We start from the raw sequence: 23752 nt of genomic DNA on the forward strand, positions 1-23752 counted from the left end.
TTGATCAAATATTACATATTTCAAATCTCCAGTCCCCTCAGCACATTTAAATTCAACATAATATCTTCCTATAGTAGGCTACATTCATTTACACACATTAAACTAATAATTATTTCATTTTTTCCACATACATACAAAAACAGCTACATAAAAAAGCTAGTACATGCCATTGCACAAACAGGCTAAAAATAAAATGTGTTTCCATAAAAAGATTTATGTACATTTCAAGAGTATATGTGATTGCCCGTTCATCTATAACCCCCATGTTTTAACACATTCAGACACATTAACGTGTTTGGCTGTGTGATGAGGAGCTGTGCTAGCAGTGTGCACACATCATTACAAAATCTCCAAAAAAGCGCAAACGTACCGTGAAAAACAGTAATACAAAATTCAACAAAAAATATTCATCAATAAATAGAGTATTGTCAACCAGGCCTCAGGTGAGTCAGTCGGTCTTACAGCTCTGCCTCAGGTGAGTCAGTCGGTCTTACAGCTCTGCCTCAGGTGAGTCAGTCGGTCTTAGAGCTCTGCCTCAGGTGAGTCAGTCGGTCTTACAGCTCTGCCTCAGGTGAGTCAGTCGGTCTTACAGCTCTGCCTCAGGTGAGTCAGTCGGTCTTAGAGCTCTGCCTCAGGTGAGTCAGTCGGTCTTACAGCTCTGCCTCAGGTGAGTCAGTCGGTCTTAGAGCTCTGCCTCAGGTGAGTCAGTCGGTCTTAGAGCTCTGCCTCAGGTGAGTCAGTCGGTCTTAGAGCTCTGCCTCAGGTGAGTCAGTCGGTCTTACAGCTCTGCCTCAGGTGAGTCAGTCGGTCTTACAGCTCTGCCTCAGGTGAGTCAGTCGGTCTTACAGCTCTGTGTGGCGTCCAGGCTGACGACCTGCAGCTCTGTCAGGGTGCTGTCGCCGGCGTTCTGCTGCTGACCAATCACCATCTGGAACATAAGATGTCCTCATTAGCATGCAGCACCGCTGACCAGTCGCAGCCTGACACCTTCGAGTTGCTCCTGTGTCAGCATGCCTCCACTACGTTGACACATTTAAACATCCCATAATCACTCTGTCAAAGACAAAACAATCAGATTTTCACTACTACTTTTCAAGTCAGTCACACGCACTAAAGCATATAATCTTCTGCTCCATGACACTCAGAACAGCCCCAGTGTATGATACCAGACCAGAAGCACCAGTGTCCTGGCTTAGTTTCACATGCAGCTGTTTCATTGGTGCATGTCACTCGTGTGTGTACGTGTCATCACGCGGTGCCCGTTCCTTCTGACCCTGCACCCCCCACCGTGACGGAGCTGGGGTGTGTGCGTGCACTGGGGTGTGTGTGGTCAGTGACATGCTGGTTGCAGAGGGAATATGAGAGTTTCACTTGTAAGGTGTAGATCTTGCCGTACTGGGTGTAGCTGCACCGCCGACACTGGGATCTGTACAGTACCAGGAGGAGCTGTGAGGAATACCTGAGGGACTGCACCTACACACACAGATTAACCACATCAGACTGTAGCAGTAGAAGACCACATTCCTTATTTAACCCTTGTGCTGTCTTCGGGTCACATGACCCAAAGGTTCATAACGAACCATCGTTGTGTTTACCCAATTTTACCCAATACAAAAACAAATAAAAATAATTTTATTTTAACCTTCGCAATGTGGGGGGTCTGAGACAGCCCACCGGTTAAAAGAAAATGCTTCACTTTGTTTTTGTATGCGGTAAAGTTGTCGCAATACAACGGTGGGTCACAATGACTGATGGGTCAGAATGACCCGAAGATAACACAAGGGTTAAACATGTGTATCTGCGTGTCTCGAGTCTTGATGGTGTTAGGATGTAGCTGTCGCCAGGACCAGCCTGTCCGCCCAGCCTGTACCTGCATCGTGGCCGGGGGCGGGGGCCACCTGCATGGCTCCGGGGGAGAAGGTGTTGAGCACGGCCAGGCTGCCATCACCCAGAGCTGGCGTGGATGTGTACATCACAGCATGGGGGCTGGGGTACATCATGTGACCTGCCATGGAGGTGGGCACCGAGGAGGTTACGATGGTCGCTGGGAGACTCACTGTTGCTGGGGGGGGGGGGGGGGGGGAGGTAGAGGGAGAGAGAGAGAGAGAGAGATGTAGAGAGAGAGATAGAGAGAGAGAGATGTAGAGAGAGAGATAGAGAGAGAGAGATGTAGAGAGAGAGATGGAGAGAGAGAGATGTAGAGAGAGAGATGTAGAGAGAGAGATGGAGAGAGAGAGATGTAGAGAGAGAGAGCGAGAGAGAAAATAAAGCAGATGCTCCAGCAGGGGGCGCTGCAGCACTGACAGACCCAGGATGACAGATCCAGGATGACAGATCCAGGATGTAAACTAGATGAACTGTGCCAGACCCAAGCGGCTACTGATCAGCATGTTCAGTCTGACACATGACTGCTACTTCTTCACTGGTCATTAAAATATCCTATTGCTGTAGCTCATTACACCAGTACTGCAGAGGGAGGCAGGGAGGAGAGAGAGCAAGAGAACAAGAGATAGAGGGAAAGAAAGAGAGAAAACAAGAGATCGCTAGATAGAAAGAGTTAAAGTGTGTGTGAGAAAGCTGGAGGGAGGGAGATCGAGTGAGAGAGAGAGGGAGAGCTTTCGAGGGAGAGAGATCGAGGGAGAGAGAAAGGAGGGGTGGTTACCAGTGGTGGTGGATGTGAGGGTCATCTCAGCATTGCTGTCGTTGGTGCTGTTTGAGCTGGGCTGGAGATGCTGCTGCATTCCTGTCCCTGGAACACACACACTGCTCAGCCTACTTCAGTACTACTAAAATACTACAGTACTAAAATACTACAGCCTACTGTGTACTACATCCTACTGTCCTGCAATACTAGAGCCTGTACACCTCTAAGAGGCACATGCTCACCCCCCTCCCTCCCTCCCTCCCTCCCTCCCTCCCTCCCTGCCTCCCTCCCTGCCTCCCTGCCTCCCTGCCTCCCTCCCTCCCTCCCTGCCTCCCTGCCTCCCTCCCTCCCTCCCTCCTCACCGGTGAGGGAGACTGCAGCAGGAAAGCGGAACACAGCCTGCTGGGAGTGGTGAGCGTGCTGGGAAGAGCAGAGGGCCTGGGCCTGCAAGGTCAGGGGGTGCTGCTGCAGCTGGCTGAGGGGGATGGTGGGGGTGCCGTGGGGGAGGGCCGTGCCCGCTGGGGAGGGGGGGGAACACACACTTGGTCACAAGCTCCATACACAGACCTGGCTTAGGGCCTTGATTGGACTGTAAACAGGTCACATGTCACGTGCCAGACAGGTGGAGGTGGCTATCTGCCCTTTGCCACTGGGAGAGCTGCCACTGGAGGTCACATGTTAGACACACACACTCAGTCTAAACACACACACAGTCTACACACACACACAAACACAGCCTGGTTCTGACCCTGACCAGAGCCTGCTCTAAAGAGTGTCCATGAACAACGTCTTCAGGATCGTTTTAACACAAAGAATATTCTTCATTGAATATTCATGACTAATTACTGGCCCTAGCTTGGCTGTCCCTCTACGCGGTCCACATTGTGTGGCTCCTAATTATTCCTCTCAGCAGCAATCAAAGGCCTGTCTTCTTTCTTCCTGGATACCGTCTGCTTTGTGAAACAGGCTGAGTGTAGGCCAGGTAGAGAGAGAGAAATGGGAGGTGGAGACGACAGCTCCAAGCGTCTCTGAGGTCACGACTGTATTCACATTCTAATCATGGTGACCCAGCGGCCCTTCTAACTGAGGAGCCGACCCTCCACACAGCTCTCACAGCTAACACACTAACCGCAGTACAGAGGGAACTGTGTGTGTATTGTCAGTATGTATATATTACGGGGTGTGTGTCTTCACAGATGTTTCCAGTGCAGTCTGCCAGCGTACCTGACATGAAGGTGAACCCTCCAGGCAGCTGCATGACCCCGGCTGTGGCGCTGGTAGCTTTGAGGATGGAGCCGTTGGCGCTGGCGTTGCTGCTGGGGGGGGCCAGGTAGTTGGTGATGGGGAAGGAGGTCCCGCTGGTCACCTGCATGCTGGTGGAAGAGGAGGGGGCTGTGGGGCTACTGGTGGTGCCAGGGAGGCTGGTCACTGTGAACGCAGGCTTCAGCTGGTCCTGGGAAACACAACAAGCTCACATGAGTGTTTGTGATTAGTGGGTAGGTGGGAATCAGTGAAGTTTACTTAAAGACAATTTACCACTTAAAGTTTTCATACATAAAGCTGCTTGTTTCCCCCGTCTAATGCTGCCTCTCTCTGCTGCCGCTCTCTGCTGCCGCTCTCTGCTGCCGCTCTCTGCTGCCGCTCTCTGCTGCCGCTCTCTGCTGCCGCTCTCTGCTGCCGCTCTCTGCTGCCGCTCTCTGCTGCCGCTCTCTGCTGCCTCCCTCTGCTGCCTCCCTCTGCTGCCTCCCTCTGCTGCCTCCCTCTGCTGCCTCCCTCTGCTGCCTCCCTCTGCTGCCGCTCTCTGCTGCCTCCCTCTGCTGCCGCTCTCTGCTGCCTCTCTCTGCTGCCTCCCTCTGCTGCCGCTCTCTGCTGCCGCTCTCTGCTGCCTCCCTCTGCTGCCTCCCTCTGCTGCCTCCCTCTGCTGCCTCCCTCTGCTGCCTCCCTCTGCTGCCGCTCTCTGCTGCCTCCCTCTGCTGCCGCTCTCTGCTGCCTCCCTCTGCTGCCTTCCTCTGCTGCCTCTCTCTGTTGCCTTCCTCTGTTGCCTTCCTCTGCTGCCTCCCTCTGCTGCCTCTCTCTGCTGCCTCCCTCTGGAGATCTGCTGTGTTCACATGCAGAGAACATACTGTTATCATGTTGCCATCTCTGGTTCTAACACCACCAGACCTGAATCAAGGCCCTGCTGTGTGTATGCATGCATGTGTATCACAGTGAAAACAAGAACACTGTGAGGGAAGTTAAGTGCTCCATTCTCATTATTTGATTGGTCACCATGACAACCTGTCTGATAGAGAAAGTCCCGGTGTTCAGGAGTGATGACATCATCACGGCCACAAGGCTTCTCTGCTTCTGGTCCCTTACGAGAGAGAGATCTTCCCGTGCCCAAAACTCGATGATGTAACACCTGCAGTTCAGTGTGATTACGTTATAACACCTGCAGTTCAGTGTGATTACATTATAACACCTGCAGTTCAGTGTGATTACGTTATAACACCTGCAGTTCAGTGTGATTACGTTATAACACCTGCAGTTCAGTGTGATTACGTTATAACACCTGCAGTTCAGTGTGATTACGTTTACAGCGCTAGAGGATTAGTGTTGAAGACGATGAAACAAGACTGAAGAGCCAAAGAACATTTAGATAAATTGTCAATATTTTAGTGAGGGGGTGTACTGGAGGCAGGTAGGCAGCATGCTTACATGTGATTGTACTTTGCAACATCTCTCTCTCTCTCCCTCCCTCCCTCCCTCATTCTCTTTTCATAAGCGAATGATGACACGTGACTGGGTGAAGGGTAGAAGGTTCACCATCGACTCAACAGGCTGCACTGATAAGACTTACCTACACACACAGGCTTGTATTCCTGTCCTATTGAGGACTGAGAACGCCTAACCCTTAATGCACTTCTAGCCCTGACACCCCTACAACCCTCTGAAAATAGTACTTGAAGGATCCAAGAAAATGTCCCCACAAGGTCCATTTGATCTCAGTTTACTAAGGAGGACTACTGGTTCCCACAAGGGTATTTACCACAGACACACACAGACAGCATGTAACAGTAGAGACGGGGTCCTCTGTTAAACACTTTTGCTCCATAGTGAGGGCTGGACTAGTCCAAGGTTCCTGCTCTGCCGCTCTAGTTAAACAGCAGCTGGGAGAGTTGGAGAGGGGGGAGGGGGGAGGGGGAGAGAAACTGTCTTTACTTTCAACTAGAGAGAAACAACAGTACCTGAACAGAGAACAGTTCCGTATTTTACGGAAAATAAACTGCATCCCATCAGAATGGGAGGTTTTTGTTTGGAAATCAGAGTATAAACTGCACTGGAATGTAGGCCGCACTTTATACGGGAACAATGATACTGTAGCTCCAGCTAGCGCTGAGAATTGAAGACAAGGAATAATGCTCACAACTGTTTATTTACCCAGGAACACTTACACATTGGACAGACATCTAACTATACAACATTCACAATCAGGGTTAACACTCAAATTATCTAAACTACAGACCATAGCATTACATACATTACAGAACGAACACAACAATACTCCGAACAATGCTTATCTAACTAAGCTAATGCTCTTAACACAAAGTTAACTTGCCGCGGGGCATTCTGAGTACCAGCATTGTCGCTAGCAAGCAATGCACGAGTGTAGGCGATGTGTCACACTTAGGTTGTGGATAGTAGGCTATGTCCAGAAAATAAGCCAAATCACTAATTTAGTTGCAACATCCATTGTTATGTCCCAAAAATTATTTTAGATATAGTATAAGTTTAGCCAGCTTGCAAATCCTGAGGACAGCCTACCGAAGTTGCCTACCGAAGTTAGCCAATGTCCTTAGCGATGATAGCTAACGTTAGTTTGTTAGCTGTATATAACATTCCACTGGGTCTTGCAGCTGTTTGATTTACTGAAATTATTATGAAATGTTATGTTCTACTAGCCATTTGCCTACTTTAGCAAGTCACTGTTTTTCCAAGCCCTGATAGTGTAACTGAGACGACACAGTAAATAATTCCTCTTTCAATTAATAAATCCCCTTCAAGTGTTGAGCATTAAATTAGCTGCAGTCTGTAGAGATCTTGGGATGAAGACACTTTTTTGTTCTAACACCCGAAATACAAGTCGTACAACCACAAGAAAACTGTAAAATCGGGGTACAAACCGCGGCTTTATTTCCGAAAACTAGGGTAATCCATGTAATTCTCTAGTCTGACCCTAACGAGACCCTAGTACCTTTCATTTGTACAGAGGGTCTGGGATCGCTCCATTGAAAGCGTTAACTTCCTTGAAGGCGGGTACTCTGTTGAAGTTTAAAACTATTGGATCTGCCCAGAGCCACTCTGATCTGCCATAACCAATTGCTAGCGTTCGCCTTAGTCGGTTGAGAAAACCGACTTATGTGCCGAATTCCCAGACCTAGTACAGAAGCAAAATCAAAATTGAGCGGAAGTACGTAGGATGGCAGAGCCAGACTAGTTATTCTCAGCCCTTGCTTTAATGACATGAGTTGTCATTTTAGTTGCAGTCAGGGTGAGTACATTTACATTTAGTCATTTAGCAGATGCTCTTATCCAGAGCGACTTACAGTAAGTACAGGGACATTCCCCCGAGGCAAGTAGGGTGAAGTGCCTTGCCCAAGGACGTCATTTGCCACGGCCGGGAATCAAACTGCCAACCTTCAGATTACTAGCCCAATTCGCTAACCGCTCAGCCACCTGACTCCCTATACGTAGGCACAGTGCAGCAACACTGGGAAAATACAAAAGGTAGGCTATGTATCTAGGAATCACAACCGTCCCGTGGTGTCCAACAAGATCATAAACAAGGGGCAGGACAGTGAGGGGCTGGGGGGAGGGGGGACCCAGGACAGTGAGGGGCTGGGGGGAGGGGGGACCCAGGACAGTGAGGGGCTGGGGGGAGGGGGGACCCAGGACAGTGAGGGGCTGGAGGGAGGGGGGACCCAGGACAGTGAGGGGCTGGGGGGAGGGGGGAACCAGGACAGTGAGGGGCTGGGGGGAGGGGGGACCCAGGACAGTGAGGGGCTGGGGGGAGGGGGGACCCAGGACAGTGAGGGGCTGGGGGGAGGGGGGAACCAGGACAGTGAGGGGCTGGGGGGAGGGGGGACCCAGGACAGTGAGGGGCTGGGGGGAGGGGGGACCCAGGACAGTGAGGGGCTGGGGGGAGGGGGGACCCAGGACAATTGGACAGTCCTGAACTACCCCTTCCCACCCAGGAGGCCTCCCACCTCCCCCCCTCTACAGTGACGACTCTCTCCATTCAGGAGGGTGAAGTTAACAGACTTTTCAAGAGGCAGAATCCCCGCAAAGCAGCTGGGCCGGACTCTGTCTCTCCAGCCACCCTCAAGCACTGCGCTGACCAGCTGTCTCCGGTGTTTACCTACATCTTTAACACCTCCCTTGAGACATGCCATGTGCCAGCCTGTCTCAAGTCCTCCACCATCATCCCTGTGCCCAAAAAGCCAAGGCCAACAGGACATAATGACTACAGACCCGTCGCCCTGACCTCTATGGTAATGAAGTCTTTCGAGCACCTGGTGCTGGCACACCTTAAATCCATCACTGACCCTCTACTGGACCCCCTGCAGTTTGCCTATAGAGCCAACAGGTCTGTGGACGATGCAGTTAACATGGCCCTCCACTTCACCCTACAGCACCTGGACTCCCCAGCATCCTATGCCAGGATCCTGTTTGTGGACTTCAGCTCTGCCTTCAATACCATCATCCCCGCCCTGCTTCAGGACAAGCTCTCCCAGCTGAACGTGCCTGATTCCACCTGCAGGTGGATCACAGATTTCCTGTCTGACAGGAAGCAGTGCGTTAAGCTGGGAACACAAGTCTCTGACTCCCGGTCCATCAGCACCGGATCACCTCAGGGCTGCGTCCTTTCTCCTCTGCTCTTCTCCCTGTACACCAACAGTTGCACCTCCAGTCATCCGTCCGTCAAACTCCTGAAGTTTGCGGACGACACCACCCTTATTGGGCTCATCTCTGGTGGAGACCAGTCTGATTATAGGTGGGAAGCGGCCAACCTGGTGACCTGGTGCAGCCAGAACAACTTAGAGCTCAATGCTCTTAAGACAGTGGAGATGGTTGTGGACTTCAGGAGGAACACAGCCCCACTCACCCCCATCACCCTGTGTGACTCCCCAGTCAACACTGTGGAGTCCTTCCGCTTCCTGGGCACTATCCTCTCCCAGGACCTCAAGTGGAACTGAACATCAGCTCCCTCATCAAGAAAGCACAACAGAGGATGTACTTCCTTTGGCAGCTGAAGAAGTTCAACCTGCCAAAGACAATGATGGTGCACTTCTACTCAGCCATCATTGAGTCCATCCTCACCTCCTCCATCACCGTCTGGTACGCTGCTGCCACTGCCAAGGACAAGAGCAGACTGCAGCGTATCATCCGCACTGCTGAGAAGGTGATTGGCTGCAATCTTCCTACCCTCGAGGACCTGCACACCTCGAGGACCCTGAGGCGAGCGAGGAAGATTGTGGCCGACTCCTCCCACCCTGGACACTCCCTGTTTCAGTCACTCCCCTCCGGCAGAAGGCTGCGGTCCATCAGGACCAATACCTCACGCCACAAAAACAGTTTCTTCCCTTCCGCTGTTGGCCTCTTCAACAAGGCCAAGGGACCACAATGACTCTAATGACTTCTTGCTTAAAACACACTGCTTTTGCACTGCATTACAAAATGTTATCTTGTACATTTGTATTTTTTGTAATATATGTATTTTTATATTGTAATTTACGGCAATTTATATTTTATTTTATTGTATATTTAATTATATTCTAATCCCACTTAGTACTGCTAGTTTATGTACCCTTAGTATAGATAGTCCACATATTAAAATTTTAGGTATATGTTTATTGTATGCACCTTCCTGCCAAAGCAAATTCCTTGTCTGTGCAAACTTTCATGGCGAATAAATCCCCTTCTGATTCTGATTCTGACAGTGAGGGGCTGGGGGGAGGGGGGACCCAGGACAGTGAGCGGCTGGAGGGAGGGGGGAACCAGGACAGTGAGGGGCTGGAGGGAGGGGGGAACCAGGACAGTGAGGGGCTGGAGGGAGGGGGGACCCAGGACAGTGAGGGGCTGGGGGGAGGGGGGACCCAGGACAGTGAGGGGCTGGGGGGAGGGGGGACCCAGGACAGTGAGGGGCTGGGGGGAGGGGGGACCCAGGACAGTGAGGGGCTGGAGGGAGGGGGGAACCAGGACAGTGAGGGGCTGGGGGGAGGGGGGAACCAGGACAGTGAGGGGCTGGGGGGAGGGGGGACCCAGGACAGTGAGGGATCTGGAGGGAGGGGGGACCCAGGACAGTGAGGGGCTGGAGGGAGGGGGGAACCAGGACAGTGAGGGGCTGGAGGGAGGGGGAACCAGGACAGTGAGGGGCTGGGGGGAGGGGGGAACCAGGACAGTGAGGGGCTGGGGGGAGGGGGGACCCCAGGACAGTGAGGGGCTGGGGGGAGGGGGGACCAGGACAGTGAGGGGCTGGAGGGAGGGGGGAACCAGGACAGAAGTGGAGGGGGGGGAGGAGCAGTGTAGAGGACAGCTGGAGGAGGGGGGGAGGAGCAGTGTAGAGGACAGCTGGAGGAGGGGGGGGAGCAGTGTAGAGGACAGCTGGAGGAGGGGGGGGGGAGCAGTGTAGAGGACAGCTGGAGGGAAAACCAGAGCTTCCAGAGAGCGGACTGAACCCCTCCCCCGAGAGGAACACACCTCACCTGGAGGAGGAACACACCCTCACACCTGGAGGAGGAATGCTGTAATGGTGTCTACTGGGGCTAGTAATATCTGTCTCATCACGTGGGGTTCAATCAACTCCATGAGATGGTGACAACTTGCCCAGTCAGCCCAGCCCTGACAGGACACACAGCAGCAGCCCTGACAGGACACACAGCAGCAGCCCTGACAGGACACACAGCAGCAGCCCTGACAGGACACACAGCAGCAGTGTGTTGGTGGTATCGCCCTCCCTCCCCCCCTCCTCCCCCCCTCCTCCCTCCCCCCCTCCCTCCTCCCCCCCCCCTCCCTCCCCCCCCCTCCCATCCCTCCCCCCCCTCCCTCCCTCCCTCCCTCCCTCCCCCCCTCCCTCCCCTCCCTCCCTCCCCCCCCCCTCCCTCTGAGTGCCATGGCTCTATTTGGGACGCCTATAAAAGGCAAGGCAGCCCAAGTGTGGGAGCAGCAGCCAATGACTGCTGACCTGTCCAGTTGCTCGCTGTAAAATAAGGGGGGTGACATAATCCGGCTTCGCTCCCCCCTGGCACAGCAACACATTGCTCCCCTCAACCCCCCCTCCCCCCTAGCCCTTCCCTGCCCCCCACCCCCTCCCCACACACACAACCCCCTGTCCTCTCTCCCTTCACTAAATCTGTCACTCTCTCTTTCTCTCTCTCTCTGTCTGTGTCCCCTTCCCCCTCTCTCCGCCCCCTCACCTTTCACCAGACACCCTATTTAGGAGCAACCTTGTGATAAGGGTTCATATCTCAGTAAATTAACTTTCCATTATCTCAATGACACTCACTTGTCACCTGGTGTTGCAGCCTTCAGTCTGCAGACCGACTGACCAATGGGTGGAGGGGGACGGGGGGGGGACGGGGGAGAAGAGGGGGGGAGGAGACAAAACAACAGAGGGGTTGTTTTGTCAGACACACAGCAGACATGTGTGTCTGTTGCCCCCCCAAGTCTCCCCCAGATCACTCTCTTGCTCATCCCCCCCTCTCTCCCTCAATCTCTCCCCCCGAGTCTCCACCAGGTAGCCCATGAGCTGAGATGTTTAGACTAGCATATACTGTGTGTGACAAGGCTCTGCAGATGAATGTGTTGAGGCGTAGAGCAGGTATCAGATGTGTGTGACACTGTCATACAGCGCTGTGTGACAGTGTTACACAGCGCTGTATGACAGTGTTACACAGCGCTGTATCGGTTCTATGGCGTTCCACTGACAGATACAGACACATCCCTCCCTCCCGTCGTTCTAGTTGTATTTCACTCTCCTCCACAAGTCTCTCTGTCTCTCATTGTCTCTTTCACTCTCTCCCTGTCTATTGGTCTCTCTCCATCACTCTGCCTCTCTCTCCTTGCTTCTCTCTCTCCCTGTCTCTCCCCCTCCATCTCTCTGCCCCTGATCTCACTCTCTTGCACAGAGGGTTGAGGTTAAGGCGTGATCACCAGATCATCTGTCTTCTTTAATCCATCCCTGTACCCAGACTAGCCTTCACAGCTGAACCAGCCCGGTCCCTGGCCCCAGGAGACAGCTGCAGCGTATAAAGAATGTGAGGGGCCTCCACCAAGAGAGCACACAGGGGAACTATACCATATATGGTCGCGGAGGCTGAATCAAACTTTTATCAATGAGCTGAGTGGTTATGAGCGGTTCCATCCTGGAGGCCGCGTCAGAGGCACGGCCTCATGGATGGGCTTTGGAGGACTTCCTGTTCCAAAGGAGGAATATCAGGTCTAATCCATCAGTTTCATGTCCCACAGGTTCCTGAAGTCCCTTACTAGCTCACCTGCTCCCGGCCAACTAAAAATGATTTACTGGAAAAACTAACCATGAGCAACAAGCCATGTGAGGTCACCTGTAACCACAGGCAACAAGCCATGTGAGGTCACCTGTAACAACAGGCAACAAGCCATGTGAGGTCACCTGTAACCACAGGCAACAAGCCATGTGAGGTCACCTGTAACCACAGGCAACAAGCCATGTGAGGTCACCTGTAACCACAGGCAACAAGCCATGTGAGGTCACCTGTAACCACAGGCAACAAGCCATGTGAGGTCACCTGTAACCACAGGCAACAAGCCATGTGAGGTCACCTGTAACCACAGGCAACAAGCCATGTGAGGTCACCTGTAACCACAGGCAACAAGCCATGTGAGGTCACCTGTAACCACAGGCAACAAGCCATGTGAGGTCACCTGTAACCACAGGCAACAAGCCATGTGAGGTCACCTGTAACCACAGGCAACAAGCCATGTGAGGTCACCTGTAACAACAGGCAACAAGCCATGTGAGGTCACCTGTAACCACAGGCAACAAGCCATGTGAGGTCACCTGTAACAACAGGCAACAAGCCATGTGAGGTCACCTGTAACCACAGGCAACAAGCCATGTGAGGTCACCTGTAACAACAGGCAACAAGCCATGTGAGGTCACCTGTAACCACAGGCAACAAGCCATGTGAGGTCACCTGTAGTTTAACACAGGAACAGGAACCCCTCAGATGAAACCCAGGTCAGGTCAGACAGAGACGACATTTCACTGCTAAGTGTGGAGAGAGCTTGGTTGCTCTGGGTACATTTCCCTTAGCAACCATCCCAGCTACCTGTTATGTACTCTTCTGAAGGAAGGCAACAGTTCCCAGTAATGACAATAATGATGAAAATGTACCTTCAAACTCCAACTCTATTCCTCTCTGCTTCATTCTAAAGCACACCTACAGATAACCCACACCTAGACCTGCTGCTGGGTTTGAATCCTTCTCTAATCCCAGAGTCAGTTCTGGCCCATCTGGGCTCCAGAACTCACCTTGGAATCCCCCATGCTCTCCGACTCAGACACCTGGTAGGTGAGGTCCGTCTCCTCGAAGCCCGTGGCGCTCATGCGCTGGTCGGTGGAGGGGTCAGAGCGCGGCGGGGAGTCGGGGGAGTTGAGGCAGGTCTGGATGAGGGCCTTGCCTGTCTCGCTGGTGATCATGGGCTGCAGCTTGCGCGTGGCGAAGGTGTACACGTGTCCGGTCTCGCTGGCCACCAGCAGCAGCACCTGTGTTCCCGTCAAGGTGGAGAGCTCGTACGCCTGGAGGAGACACACACCAGGGCACAGGTCAGGGTGAAGCCAGGAGATCCCTCCTGCATACTTTATTATTACAGCAAGCCCACTGCTTCTGAAGAATCGTGAGAGAGGAGTATTAAAAAACAACAGTTCCTGTGTTTGTGTTCCATGCAGTGTCGCACACAAACCAACCACACATTACTGAAGGGGGATTTTATTCCAATGACGATCCCCGCCCCCCTCCTCACAAAAGATAATGGCTTGAAGCTGTAGCCAAGAAACCACCGCAAAAATACCAGAGCTGCTAGCTCTGATGTATACTCAAACGTAACTAAAATAACATTAGATAAAGGTCTGAAAATAGCCAGTGTGATCTAGCAGGTTCCTGATTGTAGGGGGCACATGACAGACAGACAGACGGGGGAGGGGGTCTGGGGGAGACAGGGGGGGGGGGGGGTTGAGGAGGGGGGAGGGGAGGAGAAGATAACAGGGAACCCTTCCTCCAGCAGAGGTGTCTGTGGAACATGAGAACATGAGCAGACTGTGTTCCCACACCTTGTCTCTTCTGTACCAGCAGACATGCAGGGCTGCCCTGTACAAGCAGACACGCAGGTCTGCCCTGTACAAGCAGACACGCAGGGCTGCCCTGTACAAGCAGACACGCAGGGCTGCCCTATACCAGCAGACACGCAGGGCTGCCCTATACCAGCAGACACGCAGGGCTGCCCTATACCAGCAGACACGCAGGGCTGCCCTGTACAAGCAGACACGCAGGGCTGCCCTGTACAAGCAGACACGCAGGTCTGCCCTGTACAAGCAGACACGCAGGGCTGCCGTATACCAGCAGACACGCAGGGCTGCCCTATACCAGCAGACACGCAGGGCTGCCCTATACCAGCAGACACGCAGGGCTGCCCTGGGAGGGATGCGTGAAGAGCACCCCACACACACCCTCCCCACTCACAACCCCCCTCCCTACACACACCCTCCCCACTCACACCCCCCCTCCCCACTCACACCCCTCCTCCCCACACACACACCCCCTCCACACACACCTACCAACGCACACACAGACACACACTCACTCACATTCTTCATTTAACTCAGCATTAATATTGCACCTGGGCTGAACCCACACCTGCGATGATGGAGCCTAACTTGAGTCATCATGAGGATGATGCTGGCAGACTGAACACCAGCCACCCGCCCAGTGACGGCCACCCGCCCAGTGACGACCACCCGCCCAGTGACGACCACCCGCCCAGTGACGGCCACCCGCCCAGTGACGACCATCTACCCAGTGACGGCCATCTACCCAGTGACGGCCATATACCCAGTGACGGCCATCTACCCAGTGACAGCCATCTACCCAGTGACAGCCATTTACCCAGTGACAGCCATTTACCCAGTGACAGCCATCTACGCTGGCTGCTGAATATATTTTAGCCTGCAGGGCGATACACAAGCAAAGACTGAAACAGAACAGGTTCAGCCATATGATTTACAACTGTGCTGCAATGCATTTATGCTCAAATAACAATTTTCAATCAACCAGTGTTGTTTAAAAAGACCAGGTTTAAAACACTGAATCTGTCTGAATTGGAAGCTTCTTTCAACTCTTCTTCACCGCTTGTCTCCCGGCTGCCCAGCAGGACCTGAGCTCCTCTCAGACCCTCAGCATGGGATGCAGGGACCAGAGGAGAGACCAGAGGAGAGACCAGTACAGGGCACCAGAGGAGAGACCAGAGGAGAGACCAGTACAGAGCACCAGAGGAGAGACCAGTACAGAGCACCAGAGGAGAGACCAGAGGAGAGACCAGTACAGAGCACCAGAGGAGAGACCAGTACAGAGCACCAGAGGAGAGACCAGAGGAGAGACCAGAGGAGAGACCAGTACAGAGCACCAGAGGAGAGACCAGAGGAGAGACCAGTACAGAGCACCAGAGGAGAGACCAGTACAGAGCACCAGAGGAGAGACCAGAGGAGAGACCAGTACAGAGCACCAGAGGAGAGACCAGTACAGAGCACCAGAGGAGAGACCAGAGGAGAGACCAGAGGAGAGACCAGTACAGAGCACCAGAGGAGAGACCAGCCCGTAACTCAGGCTTCCCGCTCAGAGGAACCACGGTTTCCACGTCAACAGCCCGGGCTACAGGAGATAAACACAACTAGGCAGTCACTGGAAACCCTAACCCCAACCCCTAACCCCCAGCCTGGAGGGCAGAGCTCTCACCTCCAGCACCACCTCTCTCTCTGCACCATCACCTGAACCCTCTCTCTCTGCACCATCACCTGCACATTAGTCTCACCTCACGTTAACTTGTTCATATGTAACATGATCCTCTCCACTACCTCCAGGAGGGTTTGGCCAGGTTTCCTGCTGTGCTGCTGTGTTTAGCTGCCCTCCAACTGTCCTCTGACCTGCTGCTCCTGAGACAGCCACTGCCTCACACGCTACGCACACATACTCACACACACACACACACACACACGCTACACCCACGCACACACACTACACACGCTACACACACACTTATCAGAATGTCTGAGATCTGTCTAGGTGTGAGTAGGACTCAAAAACATCTTGAAGTTGTCAGCTACCATTTGTCAATGATCCAAGTGTGTGTGTGTGTGTGTGTGTGTGTGTGTAGGGGGTGGGAACCTGGACAGAAATAGTAATCTCAGTTGCTCTCGTCTATTTTCAGATCATTGCCAGTCATGCCTGTTCTGACTTCCCAGATACAGCCTGGTCAACATGACCAGGAGGCCTCTAACCTGCTCACAGCCTGGTCAACATGACCAGGAGGCCTCTAACCTGCTCACAGCCTGGTCAACATGACCAGGAGGCCTCTAACCTGCTCACAGCCTGGTCAACATGACCAGGAGGCCTCTAACCTGCTCACAGCCTGGTCAACATGACCAGGAGGCCTCTAACCTGCTCACAGCCTGGTCAACATGACCAGGAGGCCTCTAACCTGCTCACAGCCTGGTCAACATGACCAGGAGGCCTCTAACCTGCTCACAGCCTCGGATCACAACTACCTTCACCTGCATGGCCACACACGACTGGACACAAGTATTGCGAAATGAGAGTCAAAGTAGTCTATGTTTATATGATGGCAGAAGTCTAAGTTTTGTCCTCTGGGGCAAGTTCAACACAAACCTGTGGTGTCAGGATTCTGTGAGGTGGGTCTCTGATAGTTTCCTGGACAGCAAATCTGACCAGACAACAGTTAGCCAACATCACCTGATCCCTTCAGCTACAGCTCTTTAGTTACATCACTGACGAGAGTAAAGACAGCCCAGATGTGTCTGGACGCTTATACACAGCCGCGCGCCACACTCACCTTCTTCATGATCCCAGTCTTCCTCTTGCTGAAAGTTGTGTATCGCCTCAACTTGTTGTCAATAAATTCCATTTTTATCTTCACGCGCCCACGTGTCTTTTTTCCTGGTTTTGCCCCGGCGACTCCTCCGGGGACCCCTCCATAACCCCCGGGCTGTACCCCTAGCTCATGCCCCATGACGGTAGCCTCCATCTCCGCTCTCTCACGCTTCACACCTCTCCGGCTGTCCCCGATTGAACCCATAGGGTCGTCATCCTCCCCCGACTCAGAGTCAGCATCCGACCCGCTGCACATCGGCGCACAATCTTTCTCAGTGTTGAACCGGCTGCCTCCGTGAATACCAATTCCCGTATTTAAAACCCCCATTGCTCCCTGTCCTGAGGTCTGCAGCGTGGTCAGTCCCGTGCCGTTCCCTGGTCGTGCCCCGCCTCTTGGAACGACACCTTGACCGTTTCCCCCCAACATCCCGACCCCGTCCCCCTGCCGCCCAACTACACCGGAGCTTCCGCTGACTGCAGCTATATTTTGTCCTGTTCTAACCAAGACAGGACGAATCCCGCTACCAACTACCCCCGGCCCGTGCCCCGTGTTACCCCTGCCTGAAGCGGCCCCGTGTCCTGCTGGTGCCGATCCGGCGTGGCTCGGTAACATTCTAGTTAGAAAACAGTGCGTCTAAAAACGCCAGCTGACCGCTGGAGCGCTTGGTGGCACAACTCCAACACAGCGCATGCAAATACCAATGGGTAAACACAGCGGAACTAGGAAACAAATGTGAGTCTGTTTGAAACTGCGAGGGCAAACTTTCAAAAGTGCTGCCTTCACCTGGGTGAAGCTTGACTCAACCTACTCGATTTCTAAAACTCACAGCGCTGCTCTACAAGGTACACTGGAAGTACAGCCTTGTTGTTCTTACTCCGCCACGCCATGTAGTCCTGGCCATAAACTCATCAAATGTCGTCGTTATCCGCGCTTTGATGTGTAAAAGACGACTATAATTAATGGGATTACACGTAACTGTCTCACAATCATTCATATAAATATATTATCAGCTGAATTAACAAACAATGTTTCCGCGGGTGCACTAATATTACCACTTCAGATCTGCTTTCCTCCTTATAAAGAGATACAACGTTTCCTTTTATGGTGTTGTCTCTCCTTATTTGGTGAGTCACAGCGTCGCCTCTGGATTGGATGGGGAGTACCAGGGTAGTGCTGTCATTGGCTAATATGAGAAGGTCATTAGAATAAATACCAAAATGGTTGCGCTACTTTCAACGTCACTGTGGACACGGAGACTGACATGACAATACATCATCTAGGATCTGTTAAGAGTAGAGATTGACTTATTTTAATCAGTTATACATATATATTCAATTTCTTTATAGTAGACATATAATGTAAGGCTGTCATTGTGCAGATGTCTGTTACCATAGACACAGTGAGTGAACAGCTGTTAAAACGTGAACCTTTATTGAGCAGCAGGTATATGATGTGATTAATGACACCATTTGCTTGAAGCTGATAAAAAAAGACACCTGTGTGTGTCTAGCGTTCATAGAAAATAAAACAAACCGTGTTTTGTAGTAAAAACAATATATATATAAAACAAGTTCATAAAAACAATACAAGGCCATTGCATTTGATTAGATATTGTAAAATAAGAGGGAAAACGTCTAATAATCCTTCATGTTCCAGCAGGCACTTGAGTCATGATGAGTATTTGCGACCTGACGTCACTCTCTCTTTCACGAAGCTCTGTTGTTAATAATAACATATTCAGCTCATTACCATACTGAATGCATATGGACACGTATCATAATAGATTGAATACACTTGCAGCTATGGTAAGAGATTGTCGAGTACCTTTCTCTCTAGAAAAAATACATAAAAAAAAGACAGGACCTTTGTAATAAATGAACTCCTGTACATCCTTCTACAACTGGGAGGGATCGCAGGAGGGGCTTCTAAGTGAAGTTAGTGCATCAATTCTACATCATGTACACATAACTTGGGATGGTCCACACTGCAACATTACACAACATGATTGGACCAGATAGGTAGAACAGTAACTGTGATTGGTCTTCTGAGGACAGTGTTGCAAGCTGAACCAGATGATTGGCTGCAACAGTGATGACATATTCTTTATGTAAAGTTACTCCCACTAAACAGGAGGGTCATTTTCAAGCACCTCAGAATTTCAACCAGAGCAGAACAAATCACAAAACCTCACTCATTCACAATATTCCTTGGCTATGAATTTGATTGTTATTTTTTCCTGTAGAGTTTCCATAAACGGAATCTTCTGGGTTCCTCTCACAGCACCTTCTCACCTGCTGCAACAGACAGCAAACCTTCATACCTGACCGCCCAGCCTGTCCCACCTCTCCTTAGCCAGTACGCTGAACCCTGCCCCTGAAAGCAGACATCACATCATACAGACAGGCATCGGTGGCACAAAAATTGGAGAGGAAGTCAAGAAACAACAGCCATCAGGTGCTGATGTTGACACACACAGCGCCCCCTGCTGGAGGGAATAGCTGAGGTTTCAATCCTGGGGTTGGGAGGACTCAGAGGTGGGGGTGGAGGGGTGAGGATGGCTGGGGGAGGGACACGCTTCCTCCTGTGCTCCTGTGCTGGGGGCAGAAGAGGAGAGACTCTCTGCTCCTGTGCTCCTGTGCTGGGGCAGAAAAGGAGAGTGTCTCTGGGCAGCTACATCCTCAGGCCATGTAGGACCACGTTCCAACAACCGCGGTGGAATCTTGTCTGGGACCAAGACAGAACCTCTAGGACCAGGAGTAGCAGCTTGGTGACGTCAGGACTGGGATCTTCCCTTGGAGTCGTCCTCTCACAACACGGTCTTTATGTTGGTGCAGCAAAAGTGTTTTTGTAAACCACATCCTCCTCCTCTGTTTCAAATATAAAAACGAGTTCTCTTCTTGTCAACCCTTCTCCCTCCTTCCCTGAAATGTGTGAGACTCTGAATCCAGCATTCCTGTGTTTGTTTTAGGGGGAGCGGGGAGGACTGGGGGGGCGGGGAGGACTGGGGTGGGGCGGCTGAGGCCAGGGCCCCCTCAGACCTTGCTGTCGGAGGGCAGATCTCCCAGCGCCGAGACAATCTCGCTGAAGCAGGGCCGTTCCTTCAGGCTGGACCAGCAGCGCAGCATGAGCTGGTAGACCCTGGAGGGACAACACTCAGGGGCTGTGAGTTTCAACCTCCCTGCCTGCAGAGCTGGAGAGAGGAGGAGAGAGAAGGGGAGAGGAGGAGAGAGGGGAGAGGAGTTAGAAGAGACCCAAAACTCCTCCCTCAGGAGATAAGACTGCTTGTTCCATGAACGAAACTGTGAGGGCAGTTCATGCTGACCTTCCAGAACCTCATCATCACTGAGTTTGGTATAGGGAAGTTCCCCCAGGCTGAACACCTCCCACATCAGCACCCCGAAGGCCCACACGTCTGACTTGGTGGAGAAGTCGTCCTCAACCACAGACTCTGCTGGGAGCCAGCGCAGCGGGACCCAATCCTGCCGGTAGTGGTAGTACTCACTGCAGGGACGGAGGAAAAGGGCAGAGAGACAGAATAGAGGTGAGAGGACAGGCAGAAGTGAATGTGTAGCATGTCAGCATACTGTATTAGCCATGTGTGGTAGGTCTAGCCCATGTGTGGTAGGTCTAGCCCATGTGTGGTAGGTCTAGCCCATGTGTGGTAGGTCTAGCCCATGTGTGGTAGGTCTAGCCCATGTGTGGTAGGTCTAGCCCATGTGTGGTAGGTCTAGCCCATGTGTGGTAGGTCTAGCCCATGTGTGGTAGGTCTAGCCCATGTGTGGTAGGTCTAGCCCATGTGTGGTAGGTCTAGCCCCTGGTGGAAGGTCTAGCCCCTGTGTATCCCAGCACCTGCTGTACACGTCCTGGCTGAGGCTCAACGCCGACACCTTCACCTGCCGCTGGCTGCTCACCAGACAGTTCCTGGCGGCCAGGTCTCTGTGGACAAAGCGCTGATTGGACAGGTGCTCCATACCCTGAGCCACCTGGACACAGAGAGACACCTGGGGGGGGGGGGGGGGGAGAGAAAGTGATAGAGGGGAAGAGAAAGGGACAGAGAGACAGAGGGCAGTACATTAGTAGGATGGAGGAGAGAGAGAAAGAGAATAGAGAGAGCAGAGCATCAGAACAGGGATGGGATGGAAGAGAGGAGAGAGGGATGGAAGGATGGATGGAGGAGAGAGGGATGGAAGGATGGATGGAGGAGAGAGGGATGGAAGGATGGAGGAGAGGAGAGATGGATTGAAGGATGGATGGAGGAGAGGAGAGAGGGATGGAAGGATGGATGGAGGAGAGGAGAGAGGGATGGAAGGATGGATGGAGGAGAGGAGAGAGGGATGGAAAGATGGATGGAGGAGAGATGGATGGAAGGATGGATGGAGGAGAGAGGGATGGAAGGATGGTGGAGAGGAGAGATGGATTGAAGGATGGAGGAGAGGAGAGATGGATTGAAGGATGGAGGAGAGGAGAGAGGGATGGAAGGATGGAGGAGAGGAGAGAGGGATGGAAGGATGGAGGAGAGCGGGATGGAGGAGAGGGTGAACTCGTGAGAGGTCTAAAGCTCCTCTTACTTTGGTCTTGGTGCTGATGGGCTGAGCCTTAATCTTCTCATCCCCACTCTTAGAGATCCTGAGGAACTGTTTCAGGTCTCCCTGGTTACCACAGATCAAGACAGAACACAGTCAGAGTTTAATAAGAATGTTTTTTCTGTCTGTTTCAGAATGTTGTACTGAGAGAGTGTGTGTGTGTGTGTTTGTGTGTGCGTGGGAATGTGCCTACATGAGCCAGAGAAACTTTGTTGAAGAATGTTTGTGTATAAAATAGAGAAAGACTGACAGTGTGAGTGAGTGTGTGAGTGAGTGAGTGTGTACCAGGTCAGGGTACTCCATGATCATGTAGTGTGGTTCTGTCTCCCTGCACAGCCCCAGCAGACGAGCCAGGTTGGTGTGGTGGAGCTTGGAGAACATGTCTGCCTGCCGCTGGAACTCCAGCTGGGCCGGCTGGTCCCGGCTCTGCAGGCTCTTCACCAGCACCACCGTCTCCTCCTCCGTCTCCTCCAGCCCACGTGCCTTCGCCAGGAGCACCTCCCCAAACCTGCCCCTCCCTAAACACACGCACACACACGTGTAATGTAAAGACGTAAATGTGATGTGATAACCGTGTCCAACAGGGGTGAGGGGTGGAGCGGGTGTGGAGCAGGGGTGAGGGGTGGAGCGGGGGTGAGGGGTGGAGCGGGGGTGAGGGGTGGAGCGGGGGTGAGGGGTGGAGCGGGGGTGAGGGGTGGAGCGGGGGTGAGGGGTGGAGCGGGGGTGAGGGGTGGAGCGGGGGTGAGGGGTGGAGCGGGGGTGAGGGGTGGAGCGGGGGTGAGGGGTGGAGCGGGGGTGAGGGGTGGAGCGGGTGTGGAGCAGGGGTGAGGGGTGGAGCAGGGGTGAGGGGTGGAGCAGGGGTGAGGGGTGGAGCAGGGGTGAGGGGTGGAGCGGGGGTGAGGGGTGGAGCGGGGGTGAGGGGTGGAGCGGGGGTGAGGGGTGGAGCGGGGGTGAGGGGTGGAGCGGGGGTGAGGGGTGGAGCGGGGGTGAGGGGTGGAGCGGGGGTGAGGGGTGGAGCGGGGGTGAGGGGTGGAGCGGGGGTGAGGGGTGGAGCGGGGGTGAGGGGTGGAGCGGGGGTGAGGGGTGGAGCAGGGGTGAGGGGTGGAGCGGGGGTGAGGGGTGGAGCGGGGGTGAGGGGTGGAGCGGGGGTGAGGGGTGGAGCGGGGGTGAGGGGTGGAGCAGGGGTGAGGGGTGGAGCAGGGGTGAGGGGTGGAGCAGGGGTGAGGGGTGGAGCAGGGGTGAGGGGTGGAGCAGGGGTGAGGGGTGGAGCAGGGGTGAGGGGTGGAGCAGGGGTGAGGGGTGGAGCAGGGGTGAGGGGTGTTCTCTTACCCAGGGTGGTTAAGGTCAGCAAGTTGCCTCGGGGGAAGTGCAGCTTGTCCTTGCTGCTGTGGCGTTTCTCTGCTGTTGCCGTGGTGCCCAAGCTGGTGAGAGCCACCTCTTCCTGGATCTCAGCTGTGGTGTGGCCATTCTGCTGAGCAGCACCACCTGGTGGACAAGCAAACACATCACACCTCGCTGCAATCATTCACTTTATTAACCCCGAAGGAATTTCAAGTGTCCAGGTATGCACAGTTAGAAAATAGTGAATAAAACCAGTAGTAAAACTGAGTTTTTTTTTGTCATCTTACGTCAGTCTGAAACATCTGGCTCTATGTTGATGTTAAACTGTGATGACAGTAATATAAACTGTGGCACAACACTTTCTAACTCCAGCATTATATAACAAGGTTTTAAAAATAATTTATAATTTTTGTGACACAAACAGTTGCACAAATCATTAGATAATGTTGTGTTCCTACAGTGCATTACCCCTACTGTGGTGTTAGATAACAATCTGGGCCTAGTCTCAGATAAGTGGATTATCCTCACAAACACAAGAGCTGGATCTCTGAGCTCTCTCTCCCTGTTTACAGCCCTGGAATATTAAACATGCTCTATTACAGTAAACAATTCTTCCTATGAATCATCATTATTTATTATTGGTTCCCCATGCCACACCATAAGTAGACACTAGGTGGTAGTATTATTGCATTGGATTTGACAACATAATGTGTCTGTGTATGGCCATTTATTCAGTCATTTATAATGATGTCTCTCTCTGTCTCTCTCTGTCTCTCTCTGTCTCTCTCTGTCTCTCTCTGTCTCTCTCTGTGTCTCTCTGTGTCTCTCTGTGTCTCTCTCTGTGTCTCTCTCTGTCTCTCTCTGTCTCTCTGTGTCTCTCTGTGTCTCTCTGTGTCTCTCTGTCTATCTCTCTCATTTGAATTAAGAAGCTCAAGATAAGCCCACACCCTGTACCTTTTATAAAGTAAATATGTGCATAGTTTTTCTCTGTCGCTCTCCTCCT

General features: G+C 52.7%; 2 protein-coding genes across 6 annotated transcripts in view; both read right to left on the reverse strand.

Annotated features, from left to right (window-relative positions):
* Positions 1 to 455: 455 nt before the first annotated feature.
* Positions 456 to 17886, reverse strand: srfb (serum response factor b). Of its 5 annotated transcripts, none has more exons than XM_062464440.1 (8): positions 16787 to 17886; positions 13230 to 13463; positions 3869 to 4097; positions 3007 to 3162; positions 2663 to 2749; positions 1871 to 2062; positions 1372 to 1473; positions 456 to 928 (listed from the first exon to the last, which is right to left on the reverse strand). In XM_062464440.1, exons 1-8 carry the CDS (start codon positions 17435 to 17437, stop codon positions 843 to 845), a joined length of 1737 nt encoding a protein of 578 aa, XP_062320424.1. In that variant the 5' UTR covers positions 17438 to 17886; the 3' UTR covers positions 456 to 842. The 5 variants fall into 5 exon arrangements, with proteins under 5 accessions (XP_062320424.1, XP_062320425.1, XP_062320422.1 ...); XM_062464441.1 differs by having other exon boundaries at positions 1871 to 2005; positions 13197 to 13463; XM_062464438.1 differs by having other exon boundaries at positions 1871 to 2056; positions 13197 to 13463.
* A 353-nt stretch (positions 17887 to 18239) lies between these two features.
* The window catches only part of ptk7b (protein tyrosine kinase 7b), a 64238-nt gene continuing 58725 nt past the window's right edge, over positions 18240 to 23752 (reverse strand). The window contains 6 exon segments of the mRNA XM_062464443.1: positions 18240 to 20015; positions 20148 to 20326; positions 20675 to 20826; positions 21394 to 21474; positions 21694 to 21926; positions 22738 to 22893. Of these exon segments, the coding sequence (XP_062320427.1) occupies positions 19858 to 20015; positions 20148 to 20326; positions 20675 to 20826; positions 21394 to 21474; positions 21694 to 21926; positions 22738 to 22893 (959 nt within the window). The 3' untranslated portion in view covers positions 18240 to 19857.

This window comes from Osmerus eperlanus, chromosome 6 (assembly GCF_963692335.1).
Source record: "Osmerus eperlanus chromosome 6, fOsmEpe2.1, whole genome shotgun sequence".
Classification (NCBI taxonomy): Eukaryota; Metazoa; Chordata; class Actinopteri; order Osmeriformes; family Osmeridae; genus Osmerus; species Osmerus eperlanus.